The following is a 13,967-nucleotide window of genomic DNA, read 5'->3' on the forward strand; positions in this document are numbered from 1 at the left end:
GCTGGAGATGGCTGGGATAAAGAGAAACCTTGGATCTGGCACAGATTTTAGTGGCCAAGCTCCTCTGTAGAAAACCAGAACAGAGATTGTGTTGGAGCCTGGAGGCTTTTCCCAGGCCACTTGAATGATTTGGTCCCCAAAGGAAATCAGCAGTGGGTAGAAAAACTCAATGTGCTGTACTGGCGCTGTCTGCCCCTGTGGTCCTTTTTGGTCAGCAGAGTGCAACACACCTTTAAAGCTATATAACTGAATGAGAGTAATGGCTATTGACTGTAGTTATGTACCACAACAGTCAGTATTCAGGACACATACACTTCTCTTTGCTAGTGGCTTTAGGTGTACCTGTCTATTTTCTGTATTGAGAATCACCATCACTTCCTCCCAGCAAGGGTTTTGGATTGAAAAACTATGAAAACTGGGGCAACTGTGAAAGTGCCCCATAGTAACACTGCTTTTGAAGCAAAAACTCAATGTGTTTTGCTTTTCCTCTGGCAGCAGAGGCCTCGTTTTTAAAAGCAGTATTTAGTCTTGGAGCCAATGGTGCCTTGAGTGTGAAAGTGCAGAGTGCTCCCCATCTCCCCGCGCCCAAGGGCTGCCCACACCTCAGCGAACACCTCGGATTCGGAAATTGTCTCTGAAAAACCCAGTCCCCGGCAGGGCTGCTGGGGCAGCCTGGCTGCTGTCCGGAGCGCGGCGGTGAAATCCCGGCCGTGGCCGCTGGAGGACAGTGTCTCCCCAGGAGAAGCGGGCCGGGAGCGGGCGGGCTGGCAGCCTGCCCGGCGGGCGCCGGGAGCAGCCGCGGGATGCGGCGGCCGCGCAGCCACCACCATCACTCTCCCTCTGTCACCTTCACAGGTACAGCACATATGCAAATGGTGTCAGCTCATCTGCTGGCTGGCAGACGGTGAGTTAAGATTGCCATTCATCGCCCGGAGAAGGCTCCGTCTGCTTTCCCTCGCGCTGACCTTTCTCCTGCTGGAACAGATGCAGCGGCTCCCTGAATTTGGATGTGCTTCCGCACGCACCGAAGCGCTCCGCCAGTTCTCAGCGAGCCTTTGTAATATGGCTTTAAATGTCCTTTTTTAACCGTTCTTTAGTCATTTTCCCACCTAAGCATTTTTAAAGCAATCGCCACTAATGCATTCTGTGGGCCTCCCGATGGAACAGAAAACCAGTGACAGAGAAAGGGCATTAAAAAAAAAAAAAAAGCATCTCTGAATATTTTGTTCCTTTTTATACAAATGATTAATTAGGACTCCTTCTTTATGGAGGCTAAAGATGCATTTAATTTGGATTTTTAACAGATGGTTAATAGATGTTAAAAACACACTTGCTGATTGTAAATGTCCACTTACTGAGACTCAGTAACCATGTAATAGGTATTTTATGTATTAACTACAATGATATTAAATTAAAAATTGATTTTAATAACATTATAGTATTTTACTAGCAATCAGAAACTGTCCTATAGAATCTAAGGTGCTTACATATATGTTTAGAAATCTCAACTTAATAGATAATTCAAGAGGCTTAATTATACCCATCACCATATTGCCCTTCATATAATATAAATAAAATTTATGATTATTGAGCCTAAAATGTCAGCCACAACAGAACTTACCGAGCTGTTGGTACAAAAGTACATCACTCATAAAAACAACAAACCATCAGGCATTTAAAAATTAATTACACTGACGTACCATAGCCAACCTGTCACAATCAATAAATAAGTATGAATTGCTTATTTACAGAGACAGAATGCAGACTTGGTACAGTGATACAAGGGCTGGACCTTCCCAGAGAAGAAAGTATTCTCTTAATTTCAATAGAGAACATAATTCTATCTGGCTGCATCCAACATCTGATTTTCGGCTGCATCCAACATCTGATTTTCAAGAACTGGCTCACTGCAGAAAAGAAGCCTTTTGAGGAAAGCTTGATATACTAACCATAATGCAGCCAGCTGTTTGTCTTCTGGCGTGGCGTTGGGACCTGAGTGGGTTTTCAGTCTCACTGCATACCTTAAGCAAGAAGAAAAAAACTAATGTGAGTTAACTGAGACAGCTTAATATTACTGATCAGAGAGCTATGCTGGCCAATGTCGTTTGATCTGCCCCTTTATACATATTTGTTCAAGTTACCAGCCATACATGTGTTTTTCCTGGTTGTGTTTCAGAGCTGTTTTGTCATTAGCAGTGCATCCCTGCACTCTTTAAACAGCTGTGAACCCCCTTGATCATCCGTCAGTCCAGAGAAGAGTCTAGCTGGTGAAGTGACCCTGTCCTACCAAAATAACCTCTGCTGCTGCAGAGACCCAGTTACAGAGTTCATGCAGAATGGGGTTTGGAGCTTTTGAAGGCAGACAGCCTGCCTGGAAGCTGGTGCTTACCTCACCCTGCCACTTCTGAGTGTGTCTACCCAGATTCGCTCCTCCGAGCACAGTACGGCAGAGGGGGAACATGTGGCTCAGAGCTATTTTTGCTCACATGACATTACATTCAAACTCTATAAATATTAAAGATCCACAGAGGTAGCACTGATGTTTCAAGAGTGTATGTGCTATGCAAACACAAATTGGTTTCTGGGAATCTCAGCTTCCAGCTGAATACCTGAACAACAGACAAGGTTAGAACAACACACAGCGCTTCTGGGCTCACTTCCAGAAAGATACCTGTTCCCCATAATTAGCTGCTAGTGATTTTTTCTTACCTTTGCTTTCAAACTCTAATTCTGGTATCTGTGCAAAGATTCAGTATGAACATTTTGCTTCTACAGGCATACCTAGCAAACCACTTATTTTTCTGAGTTGCAGCGAGATCAACAGCAATTCACATTACAACACAGCCACAGCTACACACATTATTGAAAGCTACGCATCTGCAAGCAAAATTCATTTCCAGAGTTAGGACCATATATTTACTACCATGAGAAAAGACAGGGCAGACAAAGCAAGAGCTTTCTGCCTTTTGGGAAAAAAAAAAAAAAAGGAGGGAGGAATTACAGAGATGGGGAAAAAAAAGGAAGAGAAAAACTGCAGAGATGGAATGTACTATTCTCTTACAGAAAAGAAAAGTATTTTATTTTCTTCAATAACCTTCCAGTTAGAAAGCTGGCATCAGTCCACTGAAATGCATGAGAAGACAGCCCTAAGTGGAATAAAATGCCAGTGGAATTATTAACATGCGAGAAAATCTTCACATCAACACTAAGTCCAAAAGAATGCTTTTGTTTTAGAAGCTTTGATTCATTATGGATATGATTAAAAATGAAAATGTATTACTTCCTATGAGCTTAATCCTGACTGGATGGAACTGCATGGTTGACTGTCCTGAGGAATGATACCATGGTCACTGTCAGTGCAGATTTCTCCACTAGTGTGTCTGGGGTTGCTCTCTTGCACAGTCCCTCAGCTGCTGCAATGGTTTTGACCTTTGTTTTCTTTACCAATGACACTGCCAATAATGTTAATTTTAAGTACCAGCTATAATGGAGAAAAGGACTTAAGAGACATCCTTCAGAGGGACTGTGGATGACACTGAATTCTAGACTGCCCTGTTTGGAGGGCGATGAAGGTGACTAAAGGTAGGGGTAGCTCTGGGGTGAGCTGTGCTCCTGACTTCGCTGGCTACATTAGAGCACACACATCAAATGGACTTTGAGTGTCCATTTTTCTATCACTGTTCACATCTTCTTTCAGGTAATCTTTAAACAGCAATCTTACATGTGTTGCAATATTTTTCAAGTTACCACTCCATGAAAATGTCTTGTTATTATGGATTACTGGTTTCCTCCACTGAGCAGTTCAGGACTTACAGCATGAAACTCTTGAAGTAATTTGCAACTCAAGCATTAGGAAAATCTTTGGAGTTTTTTGTTCGTGTTTTTGTTTGTTTCTTTCTTTTGTTTTTCATTCTTCACAGTTTCTTGATTTAATTTCCAAAGAAATCATAGATAATACATATACATTACATATGAATAACCAGGCCCTTGTAAGGAGCTCACTTCTACCCTTTTACTGCATGTACAAAAATAGGTGATAATACAGATGATTGTGTTTGCATAGAGTAACCCCTGGGGTCATTGCCTTCCTTTCCTACCTGATGAGTTCAACTGTTTCTGAATACATGGTATAAGGGGATTTAGATTCCATTGGGCCTTGTTCCATTGCATTTCCACACTCAATAAACGATAGTGCTGCTTCTGCATAATTCAGTGCCTTTCCAAACTTCTCCACCTAGAGAGAAAAAATAAGGACACAGAGATGTAGTGTAATCATCAAGATGTCATTACATTTGATGGAATTTTCTCAACAAATATTGTAAACTTGACACAAGTTGATATATCTTCAGGTGCACAATTTTTCCTGTGAGAAAGCTAATACCCATCAAACCCTGTGCATCAGTGAAAATCATAAGATACAGAAAATAGAGCCAGAAAAGGCTCTGAGATATTATTTGTTCTACACTCTTGTGTCCAAAGAAGGGTCAGCTATGCCTAGGACATTCCCAACAGTGTTTGTTAAAGCTCTTCCAGTGCTGGAAATTCCACAAACTCATGCTGCCTTTTGTTCCAGCTTTCATCTTTCATTAAAAAGGGTTTCACAGATCTTTGCAAGATCTGTAGTTTTTTATCACTCAACAAAGAATGGTAACAGATATCATAACTAAGAGAAGAGAATTAAATACTTTGACTACTAACTCTAATAAAAAGGCTCATCTCTGTTCTCCAGTCTTCTTTATCCCTACAATTTTCAGCATTGTTCTCCTCTTGTCAGGAATTTGCTTTCTATATCCTCCTCCTCTTTCAGGGACTGCTCTGCTCCCTCAGCATCTTCTGCCATCCTCCTTCCTTGCCCTGTTTCTTGTCCTATTTTTGGTACTTTGTGTGTGTATTTGTGCACTAACACGCATATACACGCATGTCCTCAGTAACACTGTATATGCAAATATGCATCTAATATTCATATGTGTACACTTACATGCCACTTATCTGCCCTCAGAATTTCAGTTTTGAAGGGAAGAGAGAGATGAATCATACTAATATCTCTCTGTCCTGACTTCTCTCTCCTTCAGTCAGAACTCCTGCGGTACATAAAGCCCATTAATGGACTGGATGCATTTGGTTGAAATCTGATGCACACAGTGAAAGGTTAATGGACCTTATTCTTTTCCAAGGGATAAAGATTTTAAATAGTAACTTTGGAATGGCACAGTAGCTTCAATCTATTTTAGGTTCTTATATGACTCCCACTGCGATCATACCAGAGAACTTCACAAACTTTTTATTATATTTCTCCCCCTGATGCTCCAGTGCGGGTGGAAGTGCTATTATCCCAATTTCACAGATGGGGGACTGAGGAGCAGAGAGACTTAGAGTAATTTTCAAGCTGCTCACTGTGAGTGCTTGTGTCAGGCAGTGCAGTGCCAAAGTAGGAGGTGTCGAGCCCAGCAAGGTGATTCAAAGTGCCTGGATGCACTTTGGCAATATGGCATTTTCCCCAGGATGCCTACACAGCCAGGGAGGGAGAGGAAGCACCTGCAAAGGGCTGTTTACAAGGTCTAAGTAAGGTGCTGGTCCACTGTGTAGGAAAGCTGAATGTGGAGGATATTTCAACCACCTGATACTGACAGAAAGCTATTCAAACCGTGCCTAGGTGACTTTCATGCAGCAAACTTGTGGCACAGCAGAGAATAATGCTGGCAACTCTGCTTCCTGGGAGTCTACCATAAAAACATTTCTCTCCAGGCTAAGAATTTCCTTTGCATATTAAGTGATCCTTTCCATTCTGTTTAAAGCAACACACTAAAATGCACCATTTGTATTTCTTCACAATATTTTCTGATTTTAAGACTCACTTTGGAGTAATATGGAACTGAATAAACCATAGAAATTTGTGCTAATAAACTCAGGTAGAGTGTAAAACTCGGTGTTAGTGTTCTAAATTAAGGACCTGCTTCTGCTTCCTTGGCCTTTCTACATTCTGCACTGCTGAGAAAAACCTTCTTTCCTGATGGTGTGACAGCAAAGTGTCTGTCTGACAGAGCAAGACAGGAAAGCAGCTACCCCCACCTGCAATACAGCCATCCTAATGCAGGGTCCCATTCCATATACTGCCATCCCAAAGAACTCATGTTGTCCTGGCTTATCTGTGGCACTGGACAAACACAGCCTTGGAGAGAACTGAGGGACAGCTAAGCAGAGCTCTGCTGCAGCACTGCATATTTTGTTGCACTCATTTGTTTGGAAAGACAAGCATTTCTTCAGTGCTCCATATAACCTCAGATTCCCCTTTTTCTTTATGGCTACATTTTTAGACAGGTCAAAGCCAGGGTGAAGAATCTGTTTGTTGCAAAAGTACTTTGTGTGCTAGGTGTTCCTCTAGGGTTACAAAAATTCTTTGTGTGCTTCTGATTATGTTGGGAAACATCTGCCATGAAACCAGGATTCTTTTGGCACTGAAAAGCCAAAGCTCTTTAAAAAAAGTGCAAATACCTCAGCTACCAGACCAAATTTGGAGGGATATGCAATTATAGGACCTAGCCAGCTAGTTAAACCGAGAAGATAAGTATGTGGATCCTTTACGCAGCCTCCATTACTATAGTTACTAATTAAAGCAAAGGGATAAATGGAAAGTTTTATTTATCCAGGCCTTTATCTCAGTAAGTCATTATTTGTTAAGTCATAGTTTATTGGGCTATGAACATTTGATTATATAAACATTTCTTAATTTAACAAGCCTAGCCATCCTTATAATAGATTTTATAATTACCCCAGGAATACTGCACTGATGAAGAAACTGCATTACAAAAATTATTTGGAGCAATGTAACTGGAAAGAAAATGTTCTCACCATTGCATCTGCTTTATGCTTCTTCCGTTTAGCTTCCTGCATAAAGTAATCTGCATTGCGTGGTCTACCAGGGGAAAATAAGAAGACATTTTATTATTTTCTGAAGTGCAGAATATTTTAAGGTTGTTTTTCCCTTATTTTAAACCTGATTTGCAAACATTTTTTTATGAAGAAAATACACTTATTGTGTAACCATGCATCTTCTATTTTCAAATTGCTGCCTGTGGAGACAATAGCATTTATGGCTGTTCTCATTCTTTAGAAGTCAGTGATTCAAGTAAAGAAAGGCTAATAAAATGCATTTTTATGGATTATATAAACTGCTTCCCAAATTAGTGCAGTTCTGATCCACAAAATGGATACACATGTTAAACAGAAGAAGATATTCTGTCTTCTCCTCTCCCTGGTGCTTGCTTACCTCTTTTTCTAGTCCTCTATGTACATTGTTATTTGCCTTGGCTTCTCCCTCCTCTCAAAACAAGTGTGTGTTTAATCTCTCCACTTTGAAAACACACACTGAACCTGCTTGCCTCCACAGCTACATCTTGCTCTTGTCCCTCTTATCCGTAAGCATGCTGAGTACTGTTTATTTTGCTTCCTGGAGTTCATCTCTGACTCAGTGCTGGGTCACCTGCTGCAATTCCACTGGCATTCCTTGTGCCAATTTCTCCACTGATTTCTCCTCAAACAGATCTGTGAGATTCCATCCCTTCCTTAACCTACCTGACCCACTGACTGCAGGACACGAATTCAACTTCTGTTTCTGTCCTGAAATTCACAAGTGCATTTGTAACCAGATTTATCCACTCTCATTCAGACTGGGAACAAACTGATGTCTCCGTGTCACTACATCAGGGAGCTCCTCATGGCTGAAGCTAATTTCTTCATCTCCTCCCACAAGCTCTCCCTATGGCACCTTTTTAAGTCATATAGAGAACAGCCATTTGCTGTGTCATTTCAGACCATAACCTTGCATCTTCAGTCATTGCCTCTCATAAAGTCTTCACATTTCCTGACCCTGCAGATTCTTCCTATCTCATGTATGTGGGAGGTGACCTTCTTTCTCTACTCAGCTAAAATATGTCCTGGTACACAGCTTATACTGTGGTTACTACATCCTTGTGTCTCTCAGAGAGGGAAGTTTTGACTTGCAAAATAGTTCTCTTAGTATTGCTTAGAGTGTCATTCCTTCGTCCTCATCTCGAGAAAATGAGATATTCCTGAGTATTTGGAGTATGAATTCTGATGTTTTTACTGCTCATGCTTTTAAGAGCTTGGTGTAAACGATATGTTATTATTGCCACTCAGCAATCTGTTGTATGTTAACTCCAATAGGCAGCTCAGCTCCACACACTCACTTCCATGAGATGAGGAAGAGAATCAGGAGAGTAAAAGAGCAGAAGAGTAAAGTACAAAAACTTGCACATTTAGATAAAGACAGACTAGCAGATAAAGCAAAGTAAAACAAGGAATTCATCCACTTCTTCCCATGGGCAGGCAGGTGTTTAGCCACCACATGGAAAGCAGGGTTTCAACGTGATCAACAGTCACTTGGGCAGACAAATGCCACCACTCCAGATATTCACGCCTTCCTCCTTCTTCTCAGCTTTATATGCCAAGCATGATACCATGTGGTCAGCAGGGGTCAGCTGTCCCAGCTGTGCCCCCTCCCAGCTCCTTGTGCATCCCCAGCCTCCCTCTTGGAGGTGTGGGGTGAGAGGCAGAAAAAGCCTTGAGACTATCCCACCCCAAAAAAATCACATTCCTAACTTTTTTTTTCCTTGAAATTGGGATTTCTTATCACATGTGTTCAACAAAATGTTTTGTGTCAGTCAGAGAAGATGCAGATCTAAAAAGTAAAGTGGGACGGATTAGTAAAACATTTGTGCTCATAGCAGTAAGAAAATGCTCAGATCCATAACTGAGGCAAGTGGGAGCATGGGGGAAACTCTTGACAGAAGAGGGGAGCTATATAACCTCCTCAAGAACAGAAGGCTACTTGAACAGTAGATTTAGTCCGTCTGTTTCTTTCTATTTATGTGCACACTGTTTTAAGGACATTTAATTGCATCAGAGGAAGTTAGTCAACCTTATTTTGAAGAGAACAAAGGCTATATATAACTAGATAGAAATGAAATTCAAAGTCTGGCTAATTTAGAATGATTTCTGTCCTAAAAACCTTGTAGATATGAAAAGCAGTTCCTTTGTTCCAACTTTCTGTTAAATATTATTCTCCCACAGAGTGAAATTTCACACCAGCTTACTCTACCTGTTAGGTCAGAAAGGGAACTAGATAGGTTTGTGTCCTGGTATTTCAAAACCTACTGCCAATGCAAATACTTCCTGTGCCCCAGAAGACATTCTTAATAAGAAGAATCATCTGAAACTAATCTTGCTCAATTATAAAATATTACACATTGAAACAGTCTTAGCTTGATACAGAAAAATAGCTATGCTTTCAGAAACACTGAAAGAATTCTTAAAAAAATGTAAAGTTCTGTCTCTCTTTGTCTTGTGCAATGACCTAGGGAAGATGGTTTACTGTGAAGACCCAAAAAGCAAAGCCAAGTAGAACAAATCAACAAACCAAGTCTCATCCCTCTGAAATGATGAAAGTGATGAACTTTTACATGAGCCTGTCAAACTCAGGTCGTAAAAATACATCCTCTCCAGCATTCCCTCCTGTATATCACCCAGCACTATATGCCTAATTTTCTTGTCTGAAGCATGGTAAGAGGCTGTAAAAACATGAGATAACACAATGTAATTATAGTCGACTTATTTATACGTTAATTGTAAAATAGTTTTCAACCTGCAGCAGGATTTATTCTCCTGAGCTATGATTAGCAATGAAGGTATTAGCAGGACATCCTGAACCAGGAAGACTTTCATTGAGGGCCCTGCTATGGGATGGTTACACATAACACAGAAACTGAAGTCATTGGTTTGAACTAAGCTGCTTGCAAAATCTAATATAAAAAAAGAAGCTATTAAAATGCCATTTTAAAGCAAAGTATAAATATATTCTCCATGTGAACGTTTAGGTATTTCCATAGGAAAAATACAAGATTGATTTAAAAATCAGGGCATGTCTAACAGAAATTAAGATGCATTGGGAAAAAAATGGATAGGGTATCATTTTTATTAGCTTCCTAAACAGAACTTAGTGTTAATAAACATGCCAAGTCAAATTCTGATGTCTTTATGCCACCTATGAAATACTATTCTTCAATTTATTGCTACATTTTAATGACCTTACTATTCAGATAACTAATGTGCATGTTAGGTGAAAACGGGAAGCTGAAATGTCCAATAGATTCAATGTATGTTTTTGTATCATTTTAGTAACAAAAAGGGGTGCTAAATTTAATTATGTACTTTTTTTTTTTAATGAGAGTTAAAGATTTCAAGTTCAGTTTTGTTTAGCTTCTTACTGCTCACGAACATAATCTGTCTTTTTACATTCAGTATACTAGTTTAAATTATTATGTCATGAAGTAAAAAAAAAAAGAAAAACACCCTCTTTTATGGGCTCCTTGAAGAGAAGAGGTTGCCTGAGCTCATGGACATATGCAGACACATGAGAAAACTGATGCTTAAATTAATTAGTCTGGATAGCTCTTTTGCATACAGCATATTTTTTATCTATGAAGTTTGTTAGTCATATTCTGATTTTACAGATTCTGAAGTTACCAAGAACCCATGCCTGCTACAAACATGAAGGTCCATGCAAACCTCCTCTGCAGCTTGACCTATTTAAGACTGGAGATTTTACAGGTAATCTCACTGGATGTTAATTTCAGATACTATATGTTATTGATGAGAGGCTTCTTGAGGAAAAGCAAAAAGCAATCTCCCACTGATGAGATTCAGAAAGATCTGTGGCTAAAAACCTTTTCAAGTCTTTGGTCTCAGCTTTGCAATCCCCCTGCAGATCACAGCCTTGCTATAGCCTGAGAAATGAGAGAAGAGAAAAAAATTTCAACTCCCCTGCAGATCACATCCTTGCCACAGCCAGAGAACCAAGAGAAAAAAAAATTCTGGTACTAGGCTACTGGTTGAACTGGAGTGTCTGTGAGTAGCAGAAGCAGCACTGGAGACTCTTCATGTTTACTGGTCATGAATGCAAACTGAAGTTGCAAGGAGACTTATTCAGTGACTTCTGATTTTCAGACAATTGGGTCAGATTCTCTTCTTAAGTTAGTTATAACTGTAAGAATCTATTGGCATCAGCACTTTCACTCCAGATTTACAAACAGAATTCAGACCTCTTGTTAAAAAAAATAAAATTAAAAGGAAGTCCAACTTCAAATTAACAGGTAGAAACAAATGTTTTATCTCTATTAAACTGCCCAAGAAAGTCTTTTGTTTCTGAATATCTGATTGTTGGTACTTTTACAAATATAGTCCTCTTCAACAAAGCCAAAAAAGAAGTTCTAATACACTGCTCTAATGCATCTCATATATCTCTCTGAATGGCAAGAGAAAGAGCGTAAAGCATTAGAGCCAACTAAGTCAGGCTGCTGGTGAATTCTCCCTGGGATCAAGTGTCATTATGTGAAACTGGCTGCTCTCGAGGAGAATTTACCCTACTCTGTTGATTGGGGAAAGCAATCAAGTACCGTTGGAACGATTTCAACGCATTCTCAGTCAACACTAGGCAGTCACCTAGGCACTGCAACAGAATCCAGCCTTTTACAGAACAACCCCCCCACGGCTAGATCTGATAGTACAAACAAGGCCAGGCTTCCTTTTCAGCAGTGGCATTCAAACCATTTATGACTTTGACAAGGGCAGCCTCAGTAGCATGGCTGTGGCTGAATCCAGGATGAAATTTATCAAACAATCCACTACTGTCCAGTATTTCTCTCACTCGCCTTGGCACCGCTTTCCCTGGGAGCTTGTTGAAAACCAGCAGGAAGGACAGCATATCCATTGCTTGTTATGTTGCGCGGGATCCCAGCGTGAGGTGAGATGGCTGCAGGCATTGTAATTACTCCTCTGCCAGAAGCAGCCTTTCAGAATTTCCAGGCTGTTGAGCTCCTAAGAGTGGTGTCACTGCTACCCAGGTGAATGCCTGTCTGTGTACGTTTCTCTCATCCTATTTAGCTCCATGCCATTACAGCGCATCTCCGCCACCTTTGTCTTCTGTGGCCTCCTCTGAATTTAATTTACTCCAGTTTAGCGGATAATTGCAAAAGTGTAAACTCATGCAATAAAAAAATGGGAAGAGAATCAAACAAAGTGAATCAATAAAAGCCTTACTTTGTACAGTAATTTATCAGCATCTACTGCAAAATCTCCTTGGAACTCAGAGCAGCCACTGCTATTTACAGAATATGGTGTAGCTTAGACTCCAATATACAATTTTAATTATACTGCATTCAAAACCACATTTTTCATCTAATTTTTATATTTTGTGTAAACGAAATACTAAACTATAGCATTTTCTGCTTCATTTACATAATCTACCACTTGTACATTATTTCTTACTGTTGTATGGTGCTTTATGAGTATACATTAAAAAAACCTAATAAAAGTTCAATTAAACATCATAAATGTAGCCAAGTGCATATTTTAATACCCTTCAGAGATAATACTGCCGATAAAAAAACAAGCTAGTGCTTCCTCAGTGTACAACAATTGCATATAGTAAAAGCAGCTTAAATCATCATTCTAAATATAGAAGCAGTTTCACAACTTTAGTAATCTAAGCCCTAAAAAAAAATGAATGTGTTGGAAATGAGCAGAACAGCAAAATGAGCAACTTTAAAATGTGATGAGAGCTAGGGGCAGATCAGAAGACATTAGCTAGCCAGGGTGAACCCACGAGCAGTTTAGAAGTTGTGCCAGTATTCCCTGAACTTTCAGTCTAGGAGGAGAAGAAATTACTGTAAGAGCAGGAAAACCATGTAATGTGAAAGGCAGGTGTACACAGCCTATTTGCAGTCTCGTAACAGGATGTGTCAGGAGCCTGTCTGACATGCTGGGTCATAGATAAGGGTGTTCATCTTTGGGGTGAATGATAGAGCTCAGCAGGTGCTACTATAGAAAATAGGGCTCTCCCCTAATAGATCATAGCCTCCTGCCCATTCCACCACTTAAAATAAATGCTGTTTTATGGGATGTGGCACTGCTGTGTCTGAGCATGGCAGATGTAGTGGCACACAGGCTGGGGGAGAGCCCCTGGCACTGCCAAAGTGTGTACCCAGCTCTATGGAAGTCTCATGGTCACTCTGGCAGGCCCAGCAAGACTGGAAGTTCAGCAGAGGAGCATGCAAGTGGAGAGGGCCAGGAGATAAATATTGAGCCATTTAAATGATAGTACTATAGGCATTTCAGAAAGATAGAAACAAAGGACCTGATTGGAGTTGGGCCAAAATGTGAGAAAAATTTACCCAATCACACAACTACATAACTACCATCTTGTTTGGTTTAGTGTAACAAGGACAATAGCTTAGATAAGATGAATAGATGAATAGTACAGACACCTAGAGAGGGAGTTACTGTTGCAAAAAATAGCAGACAAAATTAAAGCCTGGCATCTAATGGAAATGACATGCAGAAGGATAAAAGTAAGTGGGGACTTCAATTTTGGCAAAAATGCAAAATCACCCTGACTAACCATGGCAGTGTAGTGAAATACAGGAGAACATGAGAAAGAGTCAAAATCTACTACAAATTCCTGTGTATGACCCAGATTCATGACTTAAAGATATCCCTGTGAAATCAATATATAGACTAAAACACAGAAGGGCAAAGTGTACAAGTGAAGAGAGAGGAATGAAACAAGTATTCACAATAGGGACTTGAATAAACTTTCCTGTTTTAAAAGTAGAGGCAGAAAACACAAGGTGCTTGCAGATAAACTACAATTTTGTCTCTTTTGATGTATGTTAAATAGATGTTCTGAATGAAGCTAATTTCAGTTAAAGTGACAGCCTTTATAATCAGTCCTACAGAGACAGGGCAGGACCACAGAAGTCCAGTTCTATTTTCTCTTAAAATGCTACAGAATGACAGCTTGAATTCTTAAGAAGCATCTGTAAAGCAAAGGCAGAAAGACCTTTCTGGGAGAAAGTCCACCTGGCAGGCAGCTCTGATGCTCCCAGCTCTGA

At 40.2% G+C, this 13,967-nt stretch overlaps 1 protein-coding gene across 3 annotated transcripts in view; it reads right to left on the minus strand.

The window, feature by feature from the left end:
- Nucleotides 1-13,967, minus strand: part of AFF3 (AF4/FMR2 family member 3) — a 333,013-nt gene that overhangs the window by 17,666 nt on the left and 301,380 nt on the right. For all 3 annotated transcript variants that reach the window (XM_038152924.1, XM_038152845.1, XM_038152760.1), the window contains 3 exons: nt 6,850-6,913; nt 4,098-4,234; nt 1,950-2,021 (listed from right to left, as the gene is read on the minus strand). In XM_038152924.1, coding sequence (XP_038008852.1) covers nt 1,950-2,021; nt 4,098-4,234; nt 6,850-6,913 — 273 coding nt within the window. The remainder of the gene's footprint in view (nt 1-1,949; nt 2,022-4,097; nt 4,235-6,849; nt 6,914-13,967) is intronic.

Source organism: Motacilla alba, chromosome 1 (assembly GCF_015832195.1).
Source record: "Motacilla alba alba isolate MOTALB_02 chromosome 1, Motacilla_alba_V1.0_pri, whole genome shotgun sequence".
NCBI lineage: Eukaryota > Metazoa > Chordata > Aves > Passeriformes > Motacillidae > Motacilla > Motacilla alba.